General features: G+C 45.6%; 1 protein-coding gene across 4 annotated transcripts in view; it reads right to left on the bottom strand.

The window, feature by feature from the left end:
- Positions 1-734: 734 nt before the first annotated feature.
- The window catches only part of tgfb3 (transforming growth factor, beta 3), a 73,335-nt gene continuing 52,933 nt past the window's right edge, over positions 735-21,136 (bottom strand). For 2 of the 4 annotated variants that reach the window (XM_078561942.1, XM_078561944.1), the window contains exons 5-7: positions 18,333-18,522; positions 15,780-15,933; positions 1,038-2,650 (exon numbers count right to left, since the gene is read on the bottom strand). In XM_078561942.1, the coding sequence (XP_078418068.1) occupies positions 2,492-2,650; positions 15,780-15,933; positions 18,333-18,522 (503 nt within the window). In that variant the 3' untranslated portion in view covers positions 1,038-2,491. The other 2 variants (XR_013579419.1, XR_013579418.1) reach the window with 2 other exon arrangements.

The following is a 21,136-nucleotide window of genomic DNA, read 5'->3' as shown; positions in this document are numbered from 1 at the left end:
CAGTGATGGGGAGTCTCTGTGGGTCAGTGTCTATCAGTGATGGGGAGTCTCTGTGGGTCAGTGTCTATCAGTGATGGGGAGTCTCTGTGGGTCAGTGTCTATCAGTGATGGGGAGTCTCTGTGGGTCAGTGTCTATCAGTGACGGGAGTCTCTGTGGGTCAGTGTCTATCAGTGATGGGGCGTCTCTGTGGGTCAGTGTCTATCAGTGACAGGAGTCTCTGTGGGTCAGTGTCTATCAGTGACGGGAGTCTCTGTGGGTCAGTGTCTATCAGTGACGGGAGTCTCTGTGGGTCAGTGTCTATCAGTGATGGGGAGTCTCTGTGGGTCAGTGTCTATCAGTGACGGGAGTCTCTGTGGGTCAGTGTCTATCAGTGATGGGGAGTCTCTGTGGGTCAGTGTCTATCAGTGACGGGGAGTCTCTGTGGGTCAGTGTCTATCAGTGACGGGGAGTCTCTGTGGGTCAGTGTCTATCAGTGACGGGGAGTCTCTGTGGGTCAGTGTCTATCAGTGACGGGAGTCTCTGTGGGTCAGTGTCTATCAGTGACGGGGAGTCTCTGTGGGTCAGTGTCTATCAGTGACGGGGAGTCTCTGTGGGTCAGTGTCTATCAGTGACGGGAGTCTCTGTGGGTCAGTGTCTATCAGTGACGGGGAGTCTCTGTGGGTCAGTGTCTATCAGTGACGGGAGTCTCTGTGGGTCAGTGTCTATCAGTGACGGGAGTCTCTGTGGGTCAGTGTCTATCAGTGACGGGAGTCTCTGTGGGTCAGTGTCTATCAGTGATGGGGAGTCTCTGTGGGTTAGTGTCTATCAATGATGGGGAGTCTCTGTGGGTCAGTGTCTATCAGTGATGGGGAGTCTCTGTGGGTCAGTGTCTATCAGTGACGGGGAGTCTCTGTGGGTCAGTGTCTATCAGTGATGGGGAGTCTCTGTGGGTCAGTGTCTATCAGTGACGGGAGTCTCTGTGGGTCAGTGTCTATCAGTGATGGGGAGTCTCTGTGGGTCAGTGTCTATCAGTGATGGGGAGTCTCTGTGGGTCAGTGTCTATCAGTGATGGGAGTCTCTGTGGGTCAGTGTCTATCAGTGACGGGAGTCTCTGTGGGTCAGTGTCTATCAGTGATGGGGAGTCTCTCTGGGTCAGTGTCTATCAGTGATGGGGAGTCTCTGTGGGTCAGTGTCTATCAGTGATGGGGAGTCTCTGTGGGTCAGTGTCTATCAGTGACGGGGAGTCTCTGTGGGTCAGTGTCTATCAGAGATGCTGTTTACGTACAGCATTAGCTTCTAATTGACATGTTTATTGTGGATCTTTTAACTCGATTTACCCTTCGTCTGTGCAGTACTCATCTATACTTGTCACCAACTCAATATGAAGGGTTGTGAAGGAACCCAGAATGAGATTACTGAGTAGTTGTATGAAAGCTTGAGTGAAGTGAAGGTACATGGTGTTCTGATTCACTGATTTAAAAGTTACAGTCCTGCTAGTGTTAGAGAAAAAAGAACATCAACTTTGACCTGAAAGTAAAGCTTGTTTTTAAACAGAATGTTCTGGCAAGATCTGGAATTATTTCCGAGCAACTTTCTTTGCTTGCCGATCAGCTCTTTCCACCTTTGTGTTCCCTGCCACCTTCTTACACATGTGGAGTCCTGAATACTGGAGCCTGGAGTAGATTGAAATTCTTGGAAGCCCCGAGAATGCATGGCATTATGGCTATTTATGTTAGTATAACTTCCATCTTGTTCAGTGTGTTCTCTGACCTGCCGAAGCCTTATTGGCCACTCACAAAGCCACTAGTGTTCCTATTATTGTGCGGTGATGCCTTCAAATCCACAATTGGGAAAATTAACTTTCACTGGCTAATTGCTAACCAGGAAATTTAAAATATGACTTTGCCCCCCGCCCCCCTCCCCCCCAACCTCCCTCTCCCATTCCCGACACTGCGCACAGCGCAAAAAGAAATTACAATTAAAGTCATTTGAATTCACTTCGAATTCTGCATATCCACTGGCCTTGTCCCTCATGATGTGAACCATCTTCAGCCTCATCACTAGGCTTCTGTGTGCTTACAGTTAATAAATCCATAAGGAAGACACAGTCAGCCCAAAGAACTGTGAGCATAGTCTCCAATAGGACCAATGATTAAATCCATTCCACTCCATTTTGTTTTGATTCATATTTTGGATTTTTTTCTAATATTTTCCCCATTTTTTTGTAAATCTTTGTAACTCTTCTCTTGCTAGTCTGTTCTGTAAGACCAGGGATTATCGACCAGACACTAAGTGCCAACAGTAGGTCATGTTCAGTCAGCTGTTTAGGGTCTCAAGATCTGCCCTTCGCACATACAATAACCTTACATACCTCACACATATCTCTCTCTCTCTCTCTCTCTCTCACTCACACACACACACACACACACACAGTCCTTTTACACATGCACACATATACCTCACACACAAACATGCAAACCTCACATGCACGGACATATGATGAGAGGAATCTCAACTACATTTACAGGACTTGACAATCATGTTGGACAGCTGTTCCACTTTGGGTGTTCGGCCGACATAGTACAGGATAGTCAGAGGCTCGAGGTCCTGAGGAGCACAGCACGGAGTCGCTGACGCCTCTGGATTTAATGTGTTATACAATCCCAGCACCTACAATGGAGAAGAAACAATAAGAAATAGAGCTATACGGCCCATTTAACTATCTCTCCAACTCACGCAGTCCATATCCCGCTCACCCGAGCCCGTATCCCGCTCACACAAACAAAATAGGAACAGAAGTAGGCCATTCGGCCCCTCAAGCCTGCTCTGCTATTCGATAAGATCATGGCTGATCTGTTTGCGTTTTGATTTCCACATTCCCATCTATCCCCGATAGCTTTTGATTCTCTTGCCTAACAAGAATCTATCTACCTCCGCCTTAAAAATATTCAGTGACTCCGCCTCCACCACCTTCTAAGGCAGAGTTTCAAAGTCACAGAACCCTCTGAGAGAAAAAATTCTCCTCATCTCTGTCCTAAAAGTGCAACCCCTAGATCTGGACTCACTCACGAAAGGAAACATCCTTTCCACGTCCACCTTGTCAATGTAGGATCTTATATACTTTAATCATATCACCCCTCACTCTTCTAAACTCCAGTGCAGACAAGCCCAGTCTGTCTAACCTTTTCTCAAAAGACAACCCACTCATTCCAGGTGTCAATCTATTAAACTTCCTTTGAACTGCCTCCAATGCATTTAATCCTTCCTTAAATAAGGAGACCAAAACTGCACACGATATTCGAGATGTGGCCTCACCAATGCCCTGTATAACTGAAGCATAACATCCTTACTTTTATGTTCAATTCCTTTCGCAATAAAGGATAATATTCCATTAGTCTTCTTGATTACTTGCCGTACCTGCATACTAACTTTTTGTGACTCATGTACTGGGACACCTAGATCCCTCTGTAGCTCAGAATTCTCCAGCCATTCTCCGTTTAAGTAATACTCTGCTTATTTATTCTTCCACCAACTTTACATTTTCCCACATTATATTCCATCTGCCATATTTTTGTCCACTCACTCAACCAATGAAAATACGAATTAGGCCACTCGGCCCCTCTAGCCTGCTCCACCATTCAATAAGATCATGGCTGATCTGAATGTAACCTCAACCCTACGTTCCTGCTTTCACCTTTCACCCTCTTGTTAATCCAGAATCTATCTAGCTCTGCCTTAAAAATATTCAAAGACTCTGCTTCCACCGCCTTTTGAGGAAGAGAGTTCCAAAGACTCTCAACCCTCTGAGACAAAAAATTTCTTCTTGTCTGTCTTAAATGAGCGACCCCTTATTTATAAACAGTGACCCCTAGTTCTAGATTCTCCCACAAGAGGAAACATCCTCTCCACATCCACCCTGTCAAGACCCCTCAGGATCTTAAAGGTTCCAATCAAGTCGCCTGTTACTCTTCTAAATTCCAGTGGATACAAGCCCAACCTGTCCAGCCTTTCCTCATAAGACTACCCTCCCATTCCTGGTATTCGTCTAGTAAACCTTCTCTGAACTGTTTCTAACACATTTACATGTTTCTTTAAATAAGGAGACCAGTGCTGTACACAGTACTCCAGATGGGGACCATAACATGGTAGAATTTAGCATTCAGTTTGAGTGAGAAACTGGGTCGGAAACAACTGTGCTAAACTTAAATACGGGGAATTACAAAGGAATGAGGGCAGAGTTGGCTGGAGTGAACTGGGAAAGCGGTTTAGCAGAAAAGACAGTTGATGAACAATGGCAGACGGTTAAGAGAATAGTTCATGATTCTCAACAGAGATATATCCCAGTGAGGAAGAAAGATTCAAGGAAGGGGATAAACCAACCATGGTTAACCAAGTAAGTTAAGGACAGTATCAAATTGAAAGAAAAAACATACAATGTGGCAAAGATTAGTGGTAAGGCAGAGGATTGGGAAAGTTTTAAAAACCAATAAAAGATGATCAAAAAATAAATAAAGAGGGGGAAAATAAACTTTGAGGATAAACTAGCAAGTAACATAAAAATGGACAGTAAGAGCTTCTTTAAATATGTAAAAAGGAAGAGAGAAGCCAAAGTGAACATAGGCCTCTTAGAGAATGAGGCTGGGGAAATAATAATGGAGAACCAGGAAATGGCAGAGGAGTTGAATAAATACTTTGCTTCAGTCTTCACGGTAGCAGATATTAATAGCATTCCAAAAATACTAGATAATCAAGGAGCAAAAGGAAGGAGGAAATAAATACAATAATCATCACTAGAGAAAATGTACTAGGGAAACTAATGGGGCTAAAGGCCAAAAAGTCCCCTGGACCTGATGGGTTGCATCCTAGGATATTAAAGGAAGTAGCTACAGAAATAGTGGGTGTACGAGTTGTAATCTTCCAAGAATCCTTAGATTCTGGAAAAGTTCCAGAGGATTGGAGAACAGCCAATGTAACGTCCTTATTCAAAAAGGGAGGGAGACAAAAAACAGGCAACAATAGACCAGTTAGCTCAACATCTGTCACTGGGAAAATGTTGGAGGCTTCATGAAGGGGAAATCATGCCTAACAAATTTATTAGAATTCTTTGAGGAGGTAACAAGCAGGATTGATAAAGGGGAACCAGTAGATGTAATATATTTGGATTTCCAAAAGATGTTTGATAAGGTACCGCACATAAGGCTACTTAATAAGCTAACAGCCCATGGCGGTGGGGGTAGTATATTAGCATGGATAGAGGACTAGCTAACTAATAGAAGACAGAGTGTTGGGATAAGGGGGAGATTTTCAGGATGGCAATCTGTATCTAGTGGAGTGCCACAGGGATCAGTGCTGGGGCCATAATTATTTACAATATATATTAATGACTTAGATGAGGGAAGTGAATGTACCATCGCCATGTTTGTGGATGACACAAAAATAGGTGGGAAGGCAAGTGGTGGGGGTGACACAAGGAGTCTACAGAGGGATATAGACAGGTTAAGTGAGTGGGCAAAAATTGGCAGATGGAATATAATGTGGGAAAATATGAGGCTATGCACCTTGGCTGGAAGAATAGAGGAGCTGAATATTATTTAAATGGTGAAAAACTGCAGAAAGCTGCAGCACAGAGGGATTTGGGAGTCCTGGTGCATGAATGACAAAAAGCTAACATATACGTTATAACATATAACAGATAATAGGGAAGGCAAATGGAATGTTGGCTTTTATTTCAAAGGGAATGGAGTATAAAAGTAGGGAAGTCTTGCTGAAACTATACAAGGCACTAGTTGGACCACACCTAGAATACTCGGACGAGTGTCCTGCAGTCAGCATCACGGTGAAGCAGTCTGGGAAGAGTGTCCTGCAGACAGCATCACGGTGAAGCAGTCTGGGAAGAGTGTCCTGCAGACAGCATCATGGTGAAGCAGCCTGGGAAGAGTGTCCTGCAGACAGCATCATGGTGAAGCAGCCTGGGAAGAGTGTCCTCCAGACAGCATCATGGTGAAGCAGTCTGGGAAGAGTGTCCTGCTGTCGGTTCTTGTTGAAAATAACAACAGTGACATCACAAGACAGCGCAAGAGAGCAGCGGAGAGATCAGAGCCAGCGCAAGTGTGGGGAAGCTTCAAAAAGTGATGTCAGCACAAAGGTGAGAGCTGATTGGTGAGTAGTGGGTATGTGTTTTTCTCCAGTTTAAAATAGATTAAGCTAAGGAAAGGTAAGAGTTCTAGTTTTTATTTAAAGTACATAAATAATTTAACCTTTTTTTTACTGTATTTAACTTAAAGTAAGGGGTTTTTTTTCAACTAGAGGCATGGCAGGGCAGCTCAGTCCATGTGTTATGTGCCGCCTGCAAAATGTGGGAAGTCCTAGACGCTCCTTGCGCTCTGACCGACCACGTGTGCAGGAAGTGCCACCAGCTGCAGCTACTTGAGCTCCGAGTTTTGGAGTTTGAGCAGCAGCTGGAGACGCTGAGGTGCATCCGCGAGGCTGAGAGTTTCGTAGGTAGCACGTTTTTAGACCTGGTCACCTCGCAGCTTACGGAAGTGCAGACAGAGAGGGAATGGGTGACCATCAGTCAGAAGAAAGGCGTTAGGCAGATAGTCAGGAAATCCCAGGGTGCATCTCGCTCGAGAACCTTCGCTCTGTGTTGGAAAACGGTGAGAGTGATGGTTCCTCTGGGGAGTGCAGCCACACTCATGGCACTGAGAGTGGCTCAGCTGCACAGTGGGAGGAAAAAAAGGGGAAGAGCAATAGTGGTAGGAGACTCGATAGTAAGGGGAACAGACAGGTGTTTCTGTGGCTGTAGACGTGACTCCAGGATGGTATGTTGCCTCCCTGGTGCCAGGGTCAAGGATGTCACTGAATGGCTGCAGGGCATTCTAAAGGGGGAGGGCAAACAGACAGAGATCATGGTACTTATTGGTACCAACCACATAGGTAGAAAGAGGGATGAGGTCCTGCAAGCAGAATTTAGGGAGCTAGGAAACAGATTAAAAAACAGGACCTCAAAGGTAGTAATCCCTGGATTATTTCCAGTGCCACATGCTGGTGAGTATAGAAATAGGAGGTTAGTCCAGATGAATGTGTGGCTTGAGAGATGGCGCAGGAGGGAGGGCGTTAGGTTTCTGGGACATTGGGACTGTTTCTGGGGGCAGTGGGACCTGTACAAGGCAGACGGGTTGCACCTGAACTGGAATGGGACCAACATCCTTGCGGGGAGGTTTGCTAGTGCTGTTGGGGAGGGTTTAAACTAACTTGGCAAGGGGGATAGGATCCTGAGAGGGGGTTTAGCAGGGGGAGATGCACAGCCAAAATTAGAAGAGAGAGCAAATGAGTCTGGAAGGCATAGAAATTATAGGCCAGTTAAGGCACAAGGGAGTTTGGCAAGGTTGGATGGTATTTATTTTAATGCAAGGAGTCTGACGAATGAGGCAGATGAGTTGAGGGCACAAATTAACAATGGAAGTATGATGTCATTGCTGTCACAGAGACATGGTTGAGAGAGGGGCAGGATTGACAGCTCAATATTCCAGGATATAAGGTCTTCAGGCGAGACAGGGAAGGAGGTAAAAGAGGAGGGGGTATCACAATATTGATCAAGGAATCAATTACAGCAGTAAGGAGGGATGACATCTTAGAAGGCTCCTTAAATGAAGCCACATGGGTAGAACTGAAAAACAAAAAAGGAGCATTCACATTGCTGGGAGTGTACTATAGGCCTCCAAACAATCAGAGAGAAATAGAAGAGCAGATATGTAGGCAAATTTCAGAGAAGTATAAAAATAATAGGGTAGTAATAGTGGGGGATTTCAACTTTCCCAACATTAACTGGGTTAGTTGTAGTGTGACAGGGTTAGAGGGAGCGGAACTCTTAAAATGCATCCAGGAGAGCTTTTTAAGCCAGTACATAGAAGGTCCTACAAGAGAGGGGGCAGTCCTGGACTTAATTTTAGGGAATGAAGCCGGGCAAGTGGTAGAGGTATCAGTGGGGGAGCATTTTGCAGATAGTGATCATAAATCTGTTAGATTCAAGGTTGTTGTGGAAAAGGACAAGAATGGGCCAGAAATCAGAGTTCTAAATTGGGGGAAGGTTGATTTTAATAAGATCAAATATGATTTGGCCAGAGTGGCCTGGAAGCAGGTACTTTTAGGTAAATCTGCACCAGAGCAGTGGGACTCATTCAAGAAGGAAATAGGGAGAGTACAGGGCCAACATATTCCAGTAAAGACAAAGGGTGGGACCAACAAATCCAGGGAACCCTGGATGTCGAGGGATATACAGGGTTGGATACAGAGGAAAAGGGAGGCTTATGGCAGATACCGAGGGCTCAAAACAGCGGAAGCCCTAGAGGAGTATAGAATGTGTAGGGGGGATCTTAAAAAGGAAATTAGGAGAGCAAAAAGGGGGCATGAAAAAACATTGGCAGGTAAAATAAAGGAAAATCCAAAGTTATTTTACAAGTACATTAAGAGTAAGAGGATAACTAGGGAAAGAGTAGGGTTCATTAAGGACCATAGTGGTTATTTGTGTGTGGAGCCGGAAGACGTAGGTAGGGTTTTAAATGAATACTTTGTGTCGGTGTTCACAAGTGAGAGGGACGATGTAGGTATGGAAATCAGGCAGAAGGACTGTGATATAATTAAAGAAATTAGCATAGAAAGGGAGGAGGTTCTAAGTGGTCTGGCAGGCTTAAAAGTAGATAAATCTCCAGGCCCGGATGAAATGTATCCCAGGCTGTTGAGTGAGGTGAGGGAGGAGATAGCAGGGGCACTGGCAATAATTTTCAATACCTCCCTGGCCACAGGAGAGGTGCCAGAGGACTGGAGGACAGCCAATGTGGTACCGTTATTCAAGAAGGGAGGAAGGGATAAACCAGGGAACTACAGGCCAGTCAGTCTAACCTCAGTGGGGGGGAAACTATTGGAAGCAATTCTGAGGGACAGAATTAATCTACACTTGGAGAGGCAGGGATTAATCAAGGACAGTCAGCGTGGTTTTGTTAAGGGGAGGTCATGTCTGACCAATTTGATTGAATTTTTCGAAGAGGTGACCAGGTGTGTAGATGAGGGCAATGCATTTAACATAGTCTACTTGGACTTCAGCAAGGCTTTTGATAAGGTCCCACATGGGACACTGATAACAAAAGTAAGAGCCCATGGGATCCAAGGCAATTTGGCAAATTGGATCCAGAATTGGCTGAGTGATAGGAAGCAGAGGGTGATGGTCAAGGGGTGTTTTTGTGACTGGATGCCTGTGTCCAGTGGGGTTCCACAGAGATCAGTGTTGGATCCTTTGCTGTTTGTGGTATATATAAACGATTTAGACTTGAATGTAGGAGGGTTGATCAGTAAGTTCATGGATGACACGAAAATTGGTGGGGTGGTAAATAGTGAGGAGGATAGCCTTGGATTGCAGGAGGATATAGGCGGGCTAGTCAGATGGGCTGATCAGTGGCAAATGAAATTTAATCTGGATAAGTGTGAGGTGATGCACTTGGGCAGGACAAACAAAGCATGGGAATACACGATGAATGGTAGGATCCTGGGAAAAACAGAGGAACAGAGGGACCTTGGTGTGCATGTCCACCGGTCCCTTAAAGTAGTGGGACAGTTAGATAAGGTGGTTAAGAAGGCATATGGGATACTTGCCTTTATTAGCCGAGGCATAGAATATAAGAGCAGGGAGGTTATACTCGAACGGTATAAAACGCTGGTTAGGCCACAGCTAAAGTATTGTGTGCAGTTCTGGAATCCGCAATATAGGAAGGATGTGATTGCACTAGAGAGAGTGCAGAGGAGATTTACCAGGATGTTGCCTGGGCTGGAGAGTTTTAGTTATAGAACCATAGAACACTACAGCACAGAAAACAGGCCATTCAGCCCTTCTAGTCTGTGCCGAAATATTATTCCACTAGTCCCATTGACCTGCACCTAGTCCATAACCCTCCAGACCTCTCCCATCCATGTATCTATCTAATTTATTCTTAAAACTTAAGAGTGAGCCCGCATTTACCACGTCAGATGGTAGCTCGTTCCACACTCTCACCACTCTCTGGGTGAAGAAGTTCCCCCTAAACCTTTCCCCTTTCACCCTAAAGCCATGTCCTCTCGTGTTTATTTCTCCTAATCTAAGTGGAAAGAGCCTACTCACATTTACTCTGTCTATACCCCTCATAATTTTGTAAACTTCTATCATATCTCCCCTCATTCTTCTACGCTCCAAGGAACAAAGTCCTAACCTGTTTAATCTTTCCCTGTAACTCAACTCCTTAAGACCCAGCAACATCCTAGTAAATCTTCTCTGCACTCTCTCAATCTTACTGATATCCTTCCTGTAGTTAGGCGACCAGAACGGCACACAATACTCCAAAGTTGGCCTCACCAATGTCTTATACAACCTCACCAAAACATCCCAACTCCTATACTCAATACTTTAACTTATGAAGGCCAGTATGCCAAAAGCTTTCTTTACAACCTTGTCTACCTGTGACGCCACTTTCAGGGAATTATGTATCTGAACTCCCAAATCCCTTTGTTCCTCCGCACTCCTCAGTGCCCTACCATTTACTGTGTATGTCCTACCTTGGTTTGACCTTCCAAAATGTAACACCTCACGCTTTTCCGCATTAAATTCCATCTGCCATTTTCTGGCCCATTTTTCCAGTTGGTCCAGATCTCTGCAAACTTTGAAAGCCTTCCTCGCTGTCCACAACGCCTCCAATCTTAGTGTCATCAGCAAACTTGCTGATCCAATTCACCACATTATCATGCAAATCATTGATATAGACAACAAACAACAATGGTCCCAGCACAGATCCCTGAGGCACACCACTAGTCACAGACCTCCAGTCTGAGAAGCAATCATCCACTACCACTCTTTGTCTTCTCCCACACAGCCAATTTCGAATCCAGTTTACAACCTCTCCATGGATACCAAGTGTCTGAACCTTCTGAACTAACCTCCCATGCCTCCCAAGGCCTTGTCAAAGGCCTTACTAAAGTCCATGTAGACAACATCCACAGCCTTTCCTTCATCTACTTTCTTGGTAACCTCCTCGAAAAACTCTACAAGGTTCGTTAAACACAACCTACCACACACAAAGCCATGCTGACTATCCTTAATCAGCCCTTGGCTGTCCAAATAATTATATATCCGATCTCTCAGAACACCTTCCAATAATTTACCTACTACTGACGTCAGGCTCACTGGCCTGTAATTACCTGGTTTACTTTTGGAGCCTTTTTTAAACAACGGAACAACATGAGCTACCCTCCAATCCTCTGGCACCTCACCCGTGGCTAAGGACATTATGAGGAGAGATTGGATAGACTGGGGTTATTTTCCCTGGAGCAGAGGAGATTGAGGGGGGACATGATTGAGGTGTATAAAATTATGAGGGGCATAGATAGGGTAGACAGGAAGGAACTTTTCCCCTTGGTGGAGGGATCAATAACCAGGGGGCATAGATTTAAGGTAAGGGGCAGGAGGTTTAGAAGGGATGTGAGGAAGAATTTTTTTCACCCAGAGGGTGGTGGGAATCTGGAACTCTCTGCCTGAAAGAGTGGTAGAGGCAGAAACCCTCATAACATTTAAGAAGTATTTGGATGTGCACTTGCGATGCCATGGCATACAAGGCTATGGGCCTAGTGCTGGAAAATGGGATTAGAATAGTTTGGAACTTGTTTGACTGGCACAGACTCAATGGGCCGAAGGGCCTTTGTCTGTGCTGTGGACCTCTATGACTCTATGGGCAGGATTTTCCCCCCGTCGGAGGCGAAGTTGAAGGGTGGGCGCACACAAGTGCACTTCCGATCGGCGCCCCTCATTGGGGGCGTGGCGTCATTTTACATGGGCGGGCCAATTAAGGCCCACCCAGCGTGATGTCTGCAGGGAAGCGCTGTGCACTCCCTGTGCGGGCAGGGGGGGGATTCCTAAAATCGAGAGTGCGCTCTTTCGCGCATGCGCATGAAAGATCACACTCATCTCCCTGAGGCTAAGTGCAGCCTCAGGGAGATCGGCTGTTCTGTGACAGAAATTAAAAATAGAAAAAAAAAATTCCCGACATGTCCCCTCATGGGACACTCCTGCCCCTTACCTTAAATCTATGCCCCCTGGTCATGTGACATTTGTAAAAATTATGGAGAGGTCCCAACTCATGTGACACTGTCACATGAGTTGGGACCTATCCAAAATTTTTACAAAAACTTTTAATTACATTTTTAAAACCTACATGAAACCTCATCCCGCCGGTGGATGAGGTTTCATGTTTTTTCTACTCCTGGCCGACCCACCAACCTTAAGGTTGGACGGGCAGCTCCTTTAATGAGATAAATGACTGTCAATGGCCTCAATTGGCCTTTGACAGGTCGGCGGGTGCGCAGCTGATTTTGCTGTGCCCCCGCCTAATGGAAAATTTAAATGGGGCGCAGTGATGTCAGGAGTTCCGCCCAACGTCACCGCGTGTCATTTTACGCGTCAGTGAGCAGGCCCCGCCCCCCACCCACCCGCTCACCGACAGGAAAATCCTGCCCTATGATTCTAATACTGTGAACAATTTTGGTCCCCTTATCTAGGGAAAGATATACTGGCATTGGAGGCAGTCCAGAGAAGGTTCACTCGGTTGATCCCGGGTATGGAGGGATTTTCTTATGAGAGGTTGAGTGGGTTGGGCCTGTACTCATTGGAGTTTAGAAGAATGAGAGGCGACCTTATTGAAACATATAAGCTTCTTAGGGGGCTTGACAGGGTAGATGCTGAGAGGTTGTTTCCCCTTGTGGGAGAGTCTGGGACCAGAGTAAGGGGTTGCCCATTTGAAACAGAGTGAGGAGGAATTTCTTCTCTCAGAGGGTAGTGAATCTGTGGAATTCTTTACCGCAGAGGGCTGTAGAGACTGGGTCATTACGTATATTCAAGGCTGAGATAGGCAGATTTTTAATCAGTAAGGGAATCAAGGGTTACAGGGAAAAGGCAGGAAAGTGGAGTTCGGGATTTTCAGATCAGCCATGATCTCGTTGAATGGGGGAGCAGACTCGATGGGCCGAATGGCCTACTTCTGCTCCTACATCTTATGGTCTTATGGTGGTCTTACCAATGCCCTGTATGACTGAAGCAAAACCTCCCTACTTTTGTAATCAATTCCCTTCACAATAAATGATAACATTCTCTTAGCTTTCCTAATTACCTGCTGTACCTGCATACTAGCCTTCTGTGATTCACGCACTCGGACACCCAGATCCCTCTGAATCTCAGAGCTCTGCAATCTCTCACCATTTAAATAATAAGCTTTTTTATTCTTGCTGTCAAAATGAACGATTTCACATTTTCCCACATTATTCTCCATTTGCCAGATCTTTGCCCACTCACTTAACCTATCTATGTCACTCTGTAGCCTCCTTACCTCCTCTTCACAATTACTTTCCTACCTATCTTTGTGTCGACAGCAAGTTTAGCTACCATTCCTTCGGTCATTTCATGAAGTCATTTATATAAATTGTAAAAAGTTGAGGCCCCAGCACTGATTCCTGTGGCACACCACTCGCCACATCCTACCAGCAGAAAAAGACCCATTTATGCCAACTCCCTGCTTCCTGTTAGCTAGCCAATCTTCTATCGATGCTAGTACATCACCTCCTACACAATGAGCTTTTATTTTCCGTTTAAATCTTTGATGTGGCACTTTGTCAAAAGCCTTCTGGAAATTCAAGTACAGCACATCTACAGGCTCCCCTTTATCCAATGCGCATGTCACTCCTTCAAAGAACCCCATTAAATTGGTTAAACGTGATTTCCCTTTCACAAAACCATGCTGACTTTTCCCGATTACCTTGAGTTTCTCTAAGTGCCCAGCTATAACCTCCTTAATGATCAATTCCAACACCTTCCCCACAACAGACGTCAGGCTAACTGGCCTATAGTTTCCTGTTTTCTGCCTCCCTCCCTTCTTGAATAGAGGGGTTATATTTACAGTCTGATGGAACCTAGGGAATTTTGGAAAACTAACACCAATGCACCTACTACCTCATTAGCCACTTTTAAGACCCTAGGATGAAGCCCAGAGACTTGTCAGTCCACAGCTCCATCAGTTTGCTCAGTGCAGCTTCCCCAGTGATTGTAATTTCACCAAGTTACCCTTCCACCTCCTGATTTACAGCTATTACTGGAATGTTTTTTGTATCCTCTATCATGAACACAGAAGCAAAATATTTGTTCATTTCATCCACCATTTCCTTATTATTTACTATTAACTTCCCATTCTCACACTCTAGAGGTCCAACAATTGCTTACTCTTTTCCTTTTCAAATACCTGTAGAAGCTCTTCCTATCCGTTTTTACATTTCTAGCTAGCTTCCTCTCATACTCTAATTTCTTTCACCTGATTAACCTTTTAAGCATTCTCTGCCCATATCCCGCTCACCCAGTCCATTTCCCGCTCACCCAGTCCATTTCCCGCTCACCCACCCCCAGCCCGTATCCCGCCCACCCCCAGCCCGTATCCCGCCCACCCCCAGCCCGTATCCCGCTCACCCCCAGCCCGTATCCCACTCACCCCCAGCCCGTATCCCGCCCACCCCCAGCCCGTATCCCGCTCACCCCCAGCCCGTATCCCGCTCGCCCCCAGCCCGTATCCCGCTCGCCCCCAGCCCGTATCCCGCTCGCCCCCAGCCCGTATCCCGCTCGCCCCCAGCCCGTATCCCGCTCACCACGCTCAACATGGAACATTGTGGGAAATGGAATGTAAGGTGATGCATTTTGGCAAAAGGGATATAGAAAGGCAAGATAGACTCAATGATACATTTCTAAAGAGTGTGCAACAATAGATGGACCTGAGGACTTATTATGTGCATAGATCTTTGAAGGTGAGAGGGCAGGGCATTGAGAGAGTAGATAGCAAAGCACATGGCATTTGGTCTTCATAAATAAGAGGCATTGTGTACAAAAGCAAAAGCAAATAAGCTGGACATTTATAAAGCTCTGGTTAGGCCCCAACTAGACTTTTGTGTCCGATTCTGGTCACCACACTTTAGGAAGGATGTGAGGGTCCCTGAGAGGGTGCGGAGGAGATTTACCAGCATTGTTCCGGGGATGGGGGATTTTAGTTACAAGGTTAGGTTGGAGAAGCTGGGGTTGTTCTCCTTGAAGAAAAGGAGAATGAGGGGGGATTTGATAGAGGGGTACAAGATTATGACAGGTTTAGGTGAAGTAGACAAGAAAAAACTGTTCCCATTGGCTGATGGTACAAGGACTGGGGGACACAAATTTAAGGTTTTGGGCAAGAGATGCAGTGGGGGGATGTGAGGAAGAACTTTTTTTTTTACACAGTGAGTGGTAATGACCTGGAACTCGCTGCCCACAAGGATGGTGGCCACAGACAGTGACCTTCAATGATTTCAAAAGGTAATTGGATGGGCACTTGAAGGAAATAAAATTTCGGGGCTACCTGGATTGAGCGGGGGAATAGGTCTGACTGGATAGCTCTACAGGGAACCAGCATGGACCCGATGGGCCAAATGCTCTCTTTCTGTGCCATAAATGACTTTATGATATTCAACTCACCCAGTGCAATATCACATTCACCCAGTGTAATATCACACTACCCAGTCCAACATCCAATTTAGCCAACATAAGTCCGCATTGCCCAAGTGTATAACTCACCTCTCAGAGGACTGGGGGAAATATCAATGAATGTAGGAGTCATCAGTGAATTGGAGAGGAATCATGAATGTTGAAAGGAAAAGAATGTGTGCATGCGAAGTACTGAGTTTGATAGATAGAGAACGTCACTCAGGCCCTGAGTCCTACCGTGCTGTGTTGAGTATCAGCGCTGCGTAGATATGGGCAGGGACCTGCACAGAAATTTGCGTAGTATCCTTTGGGTTCATGAATCCATTTCCACCTGAGGTCCTGTCTGAAGTCGATGTAGAGCGGACGCACACAACAATTATCTTCGTAATTCCTGACAAAAATGAAAAAGCAGTGCCCTAGTTTTTAGAATTTTGTTTCCATGATAAATTGGTGGGAAGCAGTTTCTGTCCTTTAAAGAGTTTCTGACAGGATAGCTGGTTATATTTGGGGTGCCCTGGGGAAACCTTACACCCACTTAAACTTCATTTTATTATTCTTATCCTCATTTTCAGATTCCTCTATGGCCTCAGCCCCTCCCTATGTCTATCATCCTCTCCATCTCCACAGCCCTCTGAGATATCTGTACCCCTCTAATTCTGGTTTCTTGAGCAGCCTCAATTTTAAGCGCTCTGCCTTTGATGGCCATGCCTGGGCCCTAAGCTCTGGAACTTCCTCCCTAAATCTCTCTGCCTCTCTCTCCTTTTAAGAAGCTTCTTAAATGCCACCTCTTGTAACAAGCTATTGGTCCACCTGTCGTAATCTCGCCTTAGGCTGATTGCTGTCAAATTTTGTTCTGATAACGTCCTGATAAACAGCTTAGGACATTTTACAATGCTAAAGGTCCTTTTTAAATGCAAGTTATTGTTTTATATGTATTAGAAACAGGAGAGATGATTTTAACCCTGCCTGGAGCAGTTAAAATCACCAGTGGACGCAGCACTGATATATTGCATCGATCCCACAGGTCCTGAATTTCACCTTTGTGGAGCAGATGAGAGGGATCCCCTCCAAAGTGAGTCCCTCTTTAAACTGGCAGCTTGGACTCTGATTATGTCATTGAGGCCTGGCTCCCATTTTAACCCAGGGCCTATGCAGAGAGGCTGCTGAGGACTCCCTACCTTGAGAGGCCCAAAGAAGGAAATGGTTACACTTGTGTAACCACATTTATATGAGGCCTGGAGCAGCAGAAATACCCCACAAGGAAGGCTTAGACCTCCCCAGTCTTGGGATTCCCTCCTTCCCTCACCCATCGCACGGCCCATCCCTACAACCTACTGTGAGTTATCTCAGTGTCGGGACCCTCCCTTCTGCCTGATGACTGATGTTCTAATCCTGCCTACTACCACCTCCTGCTGGACTTGGATGGGGAAGTGACTGGAACTATAGAATTATCCAGCACAGAATGTAGCCATTCAGCCCATCGGATGTGTGCTGGTGCTTTGAAAGTGTTTTCCAATTAGTGACCCAATGCATCAATATACAGTCACTCCATTTCCCACAAGAACCCTTACTCCCCGAGTGAGACTGAGTGTTCACAGAAGATCCCTGCAGTATTGTGGGCAGCACTGAGAGGTGAGCTCACATGTGAGTGAGTTTGATTCTTTCACACACTCTCCACCAACAATCCCCCAGCTGATGCCACCCACTCTGCGCTCCAAGCTTTGTCTATTGGCCTGAATCCATGTTATTGAGAGTCCACATGGTTGCATTTGAACTGAAGCAACTCCTAAGTCTTCAGAGAGATTAGGATGGCAGCTCCATGACTGGTTCTGGGCAGTTTCAGGCCCTGTTACACACCCCCTGAACCACCTAACACATTTTATTCACCCCAGAAACAGTGGGTCCCTTTTCATGCATTATGGCCAATTATTGAAAGAAAGAAAGTCTTGCATTTCTATAGCACCTTTCACAACCTCAGGGCAACCCAAAGTGCTTCACAGCCAATGAAGTACTTTTTGAAATGAAGTCACTGTTGTAATGTAGGAAGCACAGCAACCAGCCTGTGCAGAGCAAACTCCCACAAACAGCAACGTGAGGAATAAATGTTGGCAGGAACTCCTCAGGGCAGTTCCCTGATTTTCTTACAATAGTGACTGTAGGAGCTTTTACCCCCATGTGAGACAGCAGATGGAGCCTCAATTTAACATCTGCTCCAAAAGATGGCACTTCCAACAGTGCAGCACTCCCTCAGTACTGACCCTCTGACAGTGCAGCACTCCCTCAGTACTGACCCTCCGACAGTGCAGCACTCCCTCATTACTGACCCTCTGACAGTGCAGCACTCCCTCAGTACTGACCCTCTGACAGTGCAGCACTCCCTCAGTACTGACCCTCTGACAGTGCAGCACTCCCTCAGTACTGACCCTCCGACAGTGCAGCACTCCCTCAGTACTGACCCTCTGACAGTGCAGCACTCCCTCAGTACTGACCCTCTGACAGTGCAGCACTCCCTCAGTACTGACCCTCCGACAGTGCAGCACTCCCTCAGTACTGACCCTCCGACAGTGCAGCACTCCCTCAGTACTGACCCTCCGACAGTGCAGCACTCCCTCAGTACTGACCCTCCGACAGTGCGGCACTCCCTCAGTACTGACCCTCCGACAGTGCGGCACTCCCTCAGTACCGCACTAGGAGTGCCAGCCTGGATTATGGGCTCAAGTGACATTCGAATCAATATAAATATTGACTGTTTGTACTGGAGTTTGGGACAATGAATGAAGCATGACCTACCTGAAACAATAAGCAGTGTCCAGGGCACGCTTCTTCCTGTGGCTGTGCTGCTGGTTATCTAGTCGGTGTGGGGGTAGAACCATGAGAATGAGGTGGGGGTTGGTGGGGCCCATATGCACCAGCTTCTTCTCCTTGCGTTTCTGAAGTCTGCCCAGATCCCCTCTTTCCGAGAATTCATAGTCATCAATTCCTTCAGAGAAGAAAAATAAGTCACAGCTTAATCATAGAATCTTCCAGGACAGAAAGAGGCCATTCAGCCCATTCTGCTCATACTGTCTCTTTGAAAGAACTCTCCAATTTAGTCCCATTCTCCAGCTTTCCCCCACTAATCCTGCAAATTAGTTCTCTTCAGTTACGTGTTCCATTGTCTTTTGAAAGTTCCCCTGAAATCTGATTCCTCCACCCTTTCAGGTAGGGCATTCCAGATCGTATGAACCCTCTGTGTGAAATAAACCTCCCTCATTTCCCTTCTACTTCTTTTGTCGATTATTTTAAAATATGACTGTGGTTAATGACCCTCTTACCAGAGGAAACAATTTCTCCCTATGAACTCTTCCTTACATGAAACACCTCTGTAATCTTTTAATCTACTCTGCCCGAAGGAGAGCAATCCCAGCTTCTCCAGTCTCTCTACATAACTGAAGTTCCTCATCCCTGGTACCATTGTAGTAAATCTCCTCTGCACTGCCCAGAATTGGGCACAATACTCTAATTGAGGCTAAGCCAGAGACTTGGGAAGTGTAACATGACTTCCTCGGTTTGGTATGCTTTAATTAACCGAATTTAAACTCCATCCACGGCTGTGGTGGGATGTGAACCCATGTCCCCTGGGCATTAGCCTGGGCCTCTGGTTTATTCATCCGGTGACAATACCACTGCACCACTGTCTCCCCCTTGCTTGTTTTTATATTCATTGTCCCAACTGACAAAGCCAAGTATCTCATACATTTTCTTAACTCCCTTATCAATCAAGCCGAGGCCATTAAAATATATAACAAGAAAACCAACAATACTGACAGCTGGGGAGGCCCCACTGCAAACTCCCTTCCAGCTCGAAAAATCTCAATTTCTGCCACTGTCCTACCCCTAAACCAATTAAGGACCCAAATTACCACATTCATTTAATGCCATGTGCATCTATTTTCTGAATAAGTCCTGCATGTGATATTTTATCAAATGCCTTTTTAAAATCCATATATATAACACAGGGGGCTGGTTAGCTTAAATGTCTAGCGTGTGGTTCAGGGTAACGCCAACATCCTGGGTTTAGTTCCCGTTCGGGCTGAGGGAGATTTGGGACCAGGTTCCTTGCCCTGCCCCTGAGAGTGAAAGGCAAAGACAAACCACCACTGACAAAACCTGTCAGGAGAATGGCTCAGTGTCAGCTGATGCTTCATCCTGAGCCAAGGACCTGCCTTCAGGCACAAAACACATGACTGAATAGATGCACAACACATGCTGCACTACCTCTCTGTTACTTCATTAAAAATATTCAATCAATTAGTTCCCAGCCTATCGTGGGAGAATTGAACATCTTGCTATTACCATTCTTTTATTATTACATTTCAATACTTCTCCATCTCCCTCTCACTACAAACATAAGAAATAGGAGCAGGAGTAGGCCATTCGGCCCCTCGAGCCTGCTCTGCCATTTAATAAGATCATGGCTGATCTGATTGTGTTTCGAGTTCCACATTTCCATCTACCCCCGATAACCTTAGATTCTTGTTAGGCAAGGGAATCAATCTACCTCCACCTTAAAAATATTCAGTGACCCCATCTCCACCGCCTTCTGAGGCAGAGAGTTCCAAACTCACAAACCCTCTGAGAGAAAACATTTCTCCTCATCTCTGACCTATTAGGGTGATCCCGAACGGGAATTAAACCCAGGATGGTGTCATTCTGAACCACACGCTAGACATTTAAGCTAACCAGCCCCCTGTGTTGTATTAATGGATTTTAAAAAGGCATTTGATAAAATATCACATGCAGGACTTATTCAGAAAATAGATGCACATGACATTAAATGAATGTGGTAATTTGGGTCCTTAATTAGGGCAATTCCTAATATTAAAACAGTGTCCCCTAGTCCTGGACTCACCCACAAGAGGAAACATCCTTTCCACGTCCACCTTGTTCAAAACCATTAAGGATCATACATACTTCAATTTAGTCACCCCTCACTATTCTAAACTCCAGTGGGAAAAAGCCCAATCTGTCTAACCTTTCCTCATAAGACAACCCATTCATTCCAGGTATCAATCTAGTAAACCTCCTTTGAACCGCCCCCAATGCATTTACATCCTTCCTTAAATAAGGAGACTAAAACTACACAGTATTCGGGGTGCGGTCTCACCAATGCCCTGTACAACTGAAGCATAACATCCTTACTTTTATGTTCAATTCCTCTCGTAATAAAGGATAACATTCCATTAGCCTTCTTAATTATTTGCTGTACCTGCATGCTAACTTTTTGTGACTCGTGTACTAGAACACCCAGATCCCTCTGCTGCTGCCGATTTCCATGTAAGTAATACTCCGCTTTTTTATTCTTCCTGCCAAAGTGAACAACTTCACATTTTCCTGTATTATACTCCATCTACCATATTTTTATCCACTCACTCAACCTATCTATATCCATCTGCAACCTCCTTATGTCCTCTTCACAACATACTTTCTTACCTATCTTTGTGTTGTCTGAAAATTTAGCTATCATGCCTGTGCTCCCCTCATCTAAGTCATTGATGTAAATTGTCAAACGTTGAGGCTCCAGCACAGATCCCCGTGGGACTCCACTTGTCACA

This window comes from Cetorhinus maximus, chromosome 18 (genome assembly GCF_964194155.1).
Source record: "Cetorhinus maximus chromosome 18, sCetMax3.hap1.1, whole genome shotgun sequence".
Taxonomy (NCBI): Eukaryota; Metazoa; Chordata; class Chondrichthyes; order Lamniformes; family Cetorhinidae; genus Cetorhinus; species Cetorhinus maximus.
The sequence above is the reverse complement of the archived record's forward strand: the minus strand, read 5'-3'. Positions and strand labels throughout refer to the sequence as shown.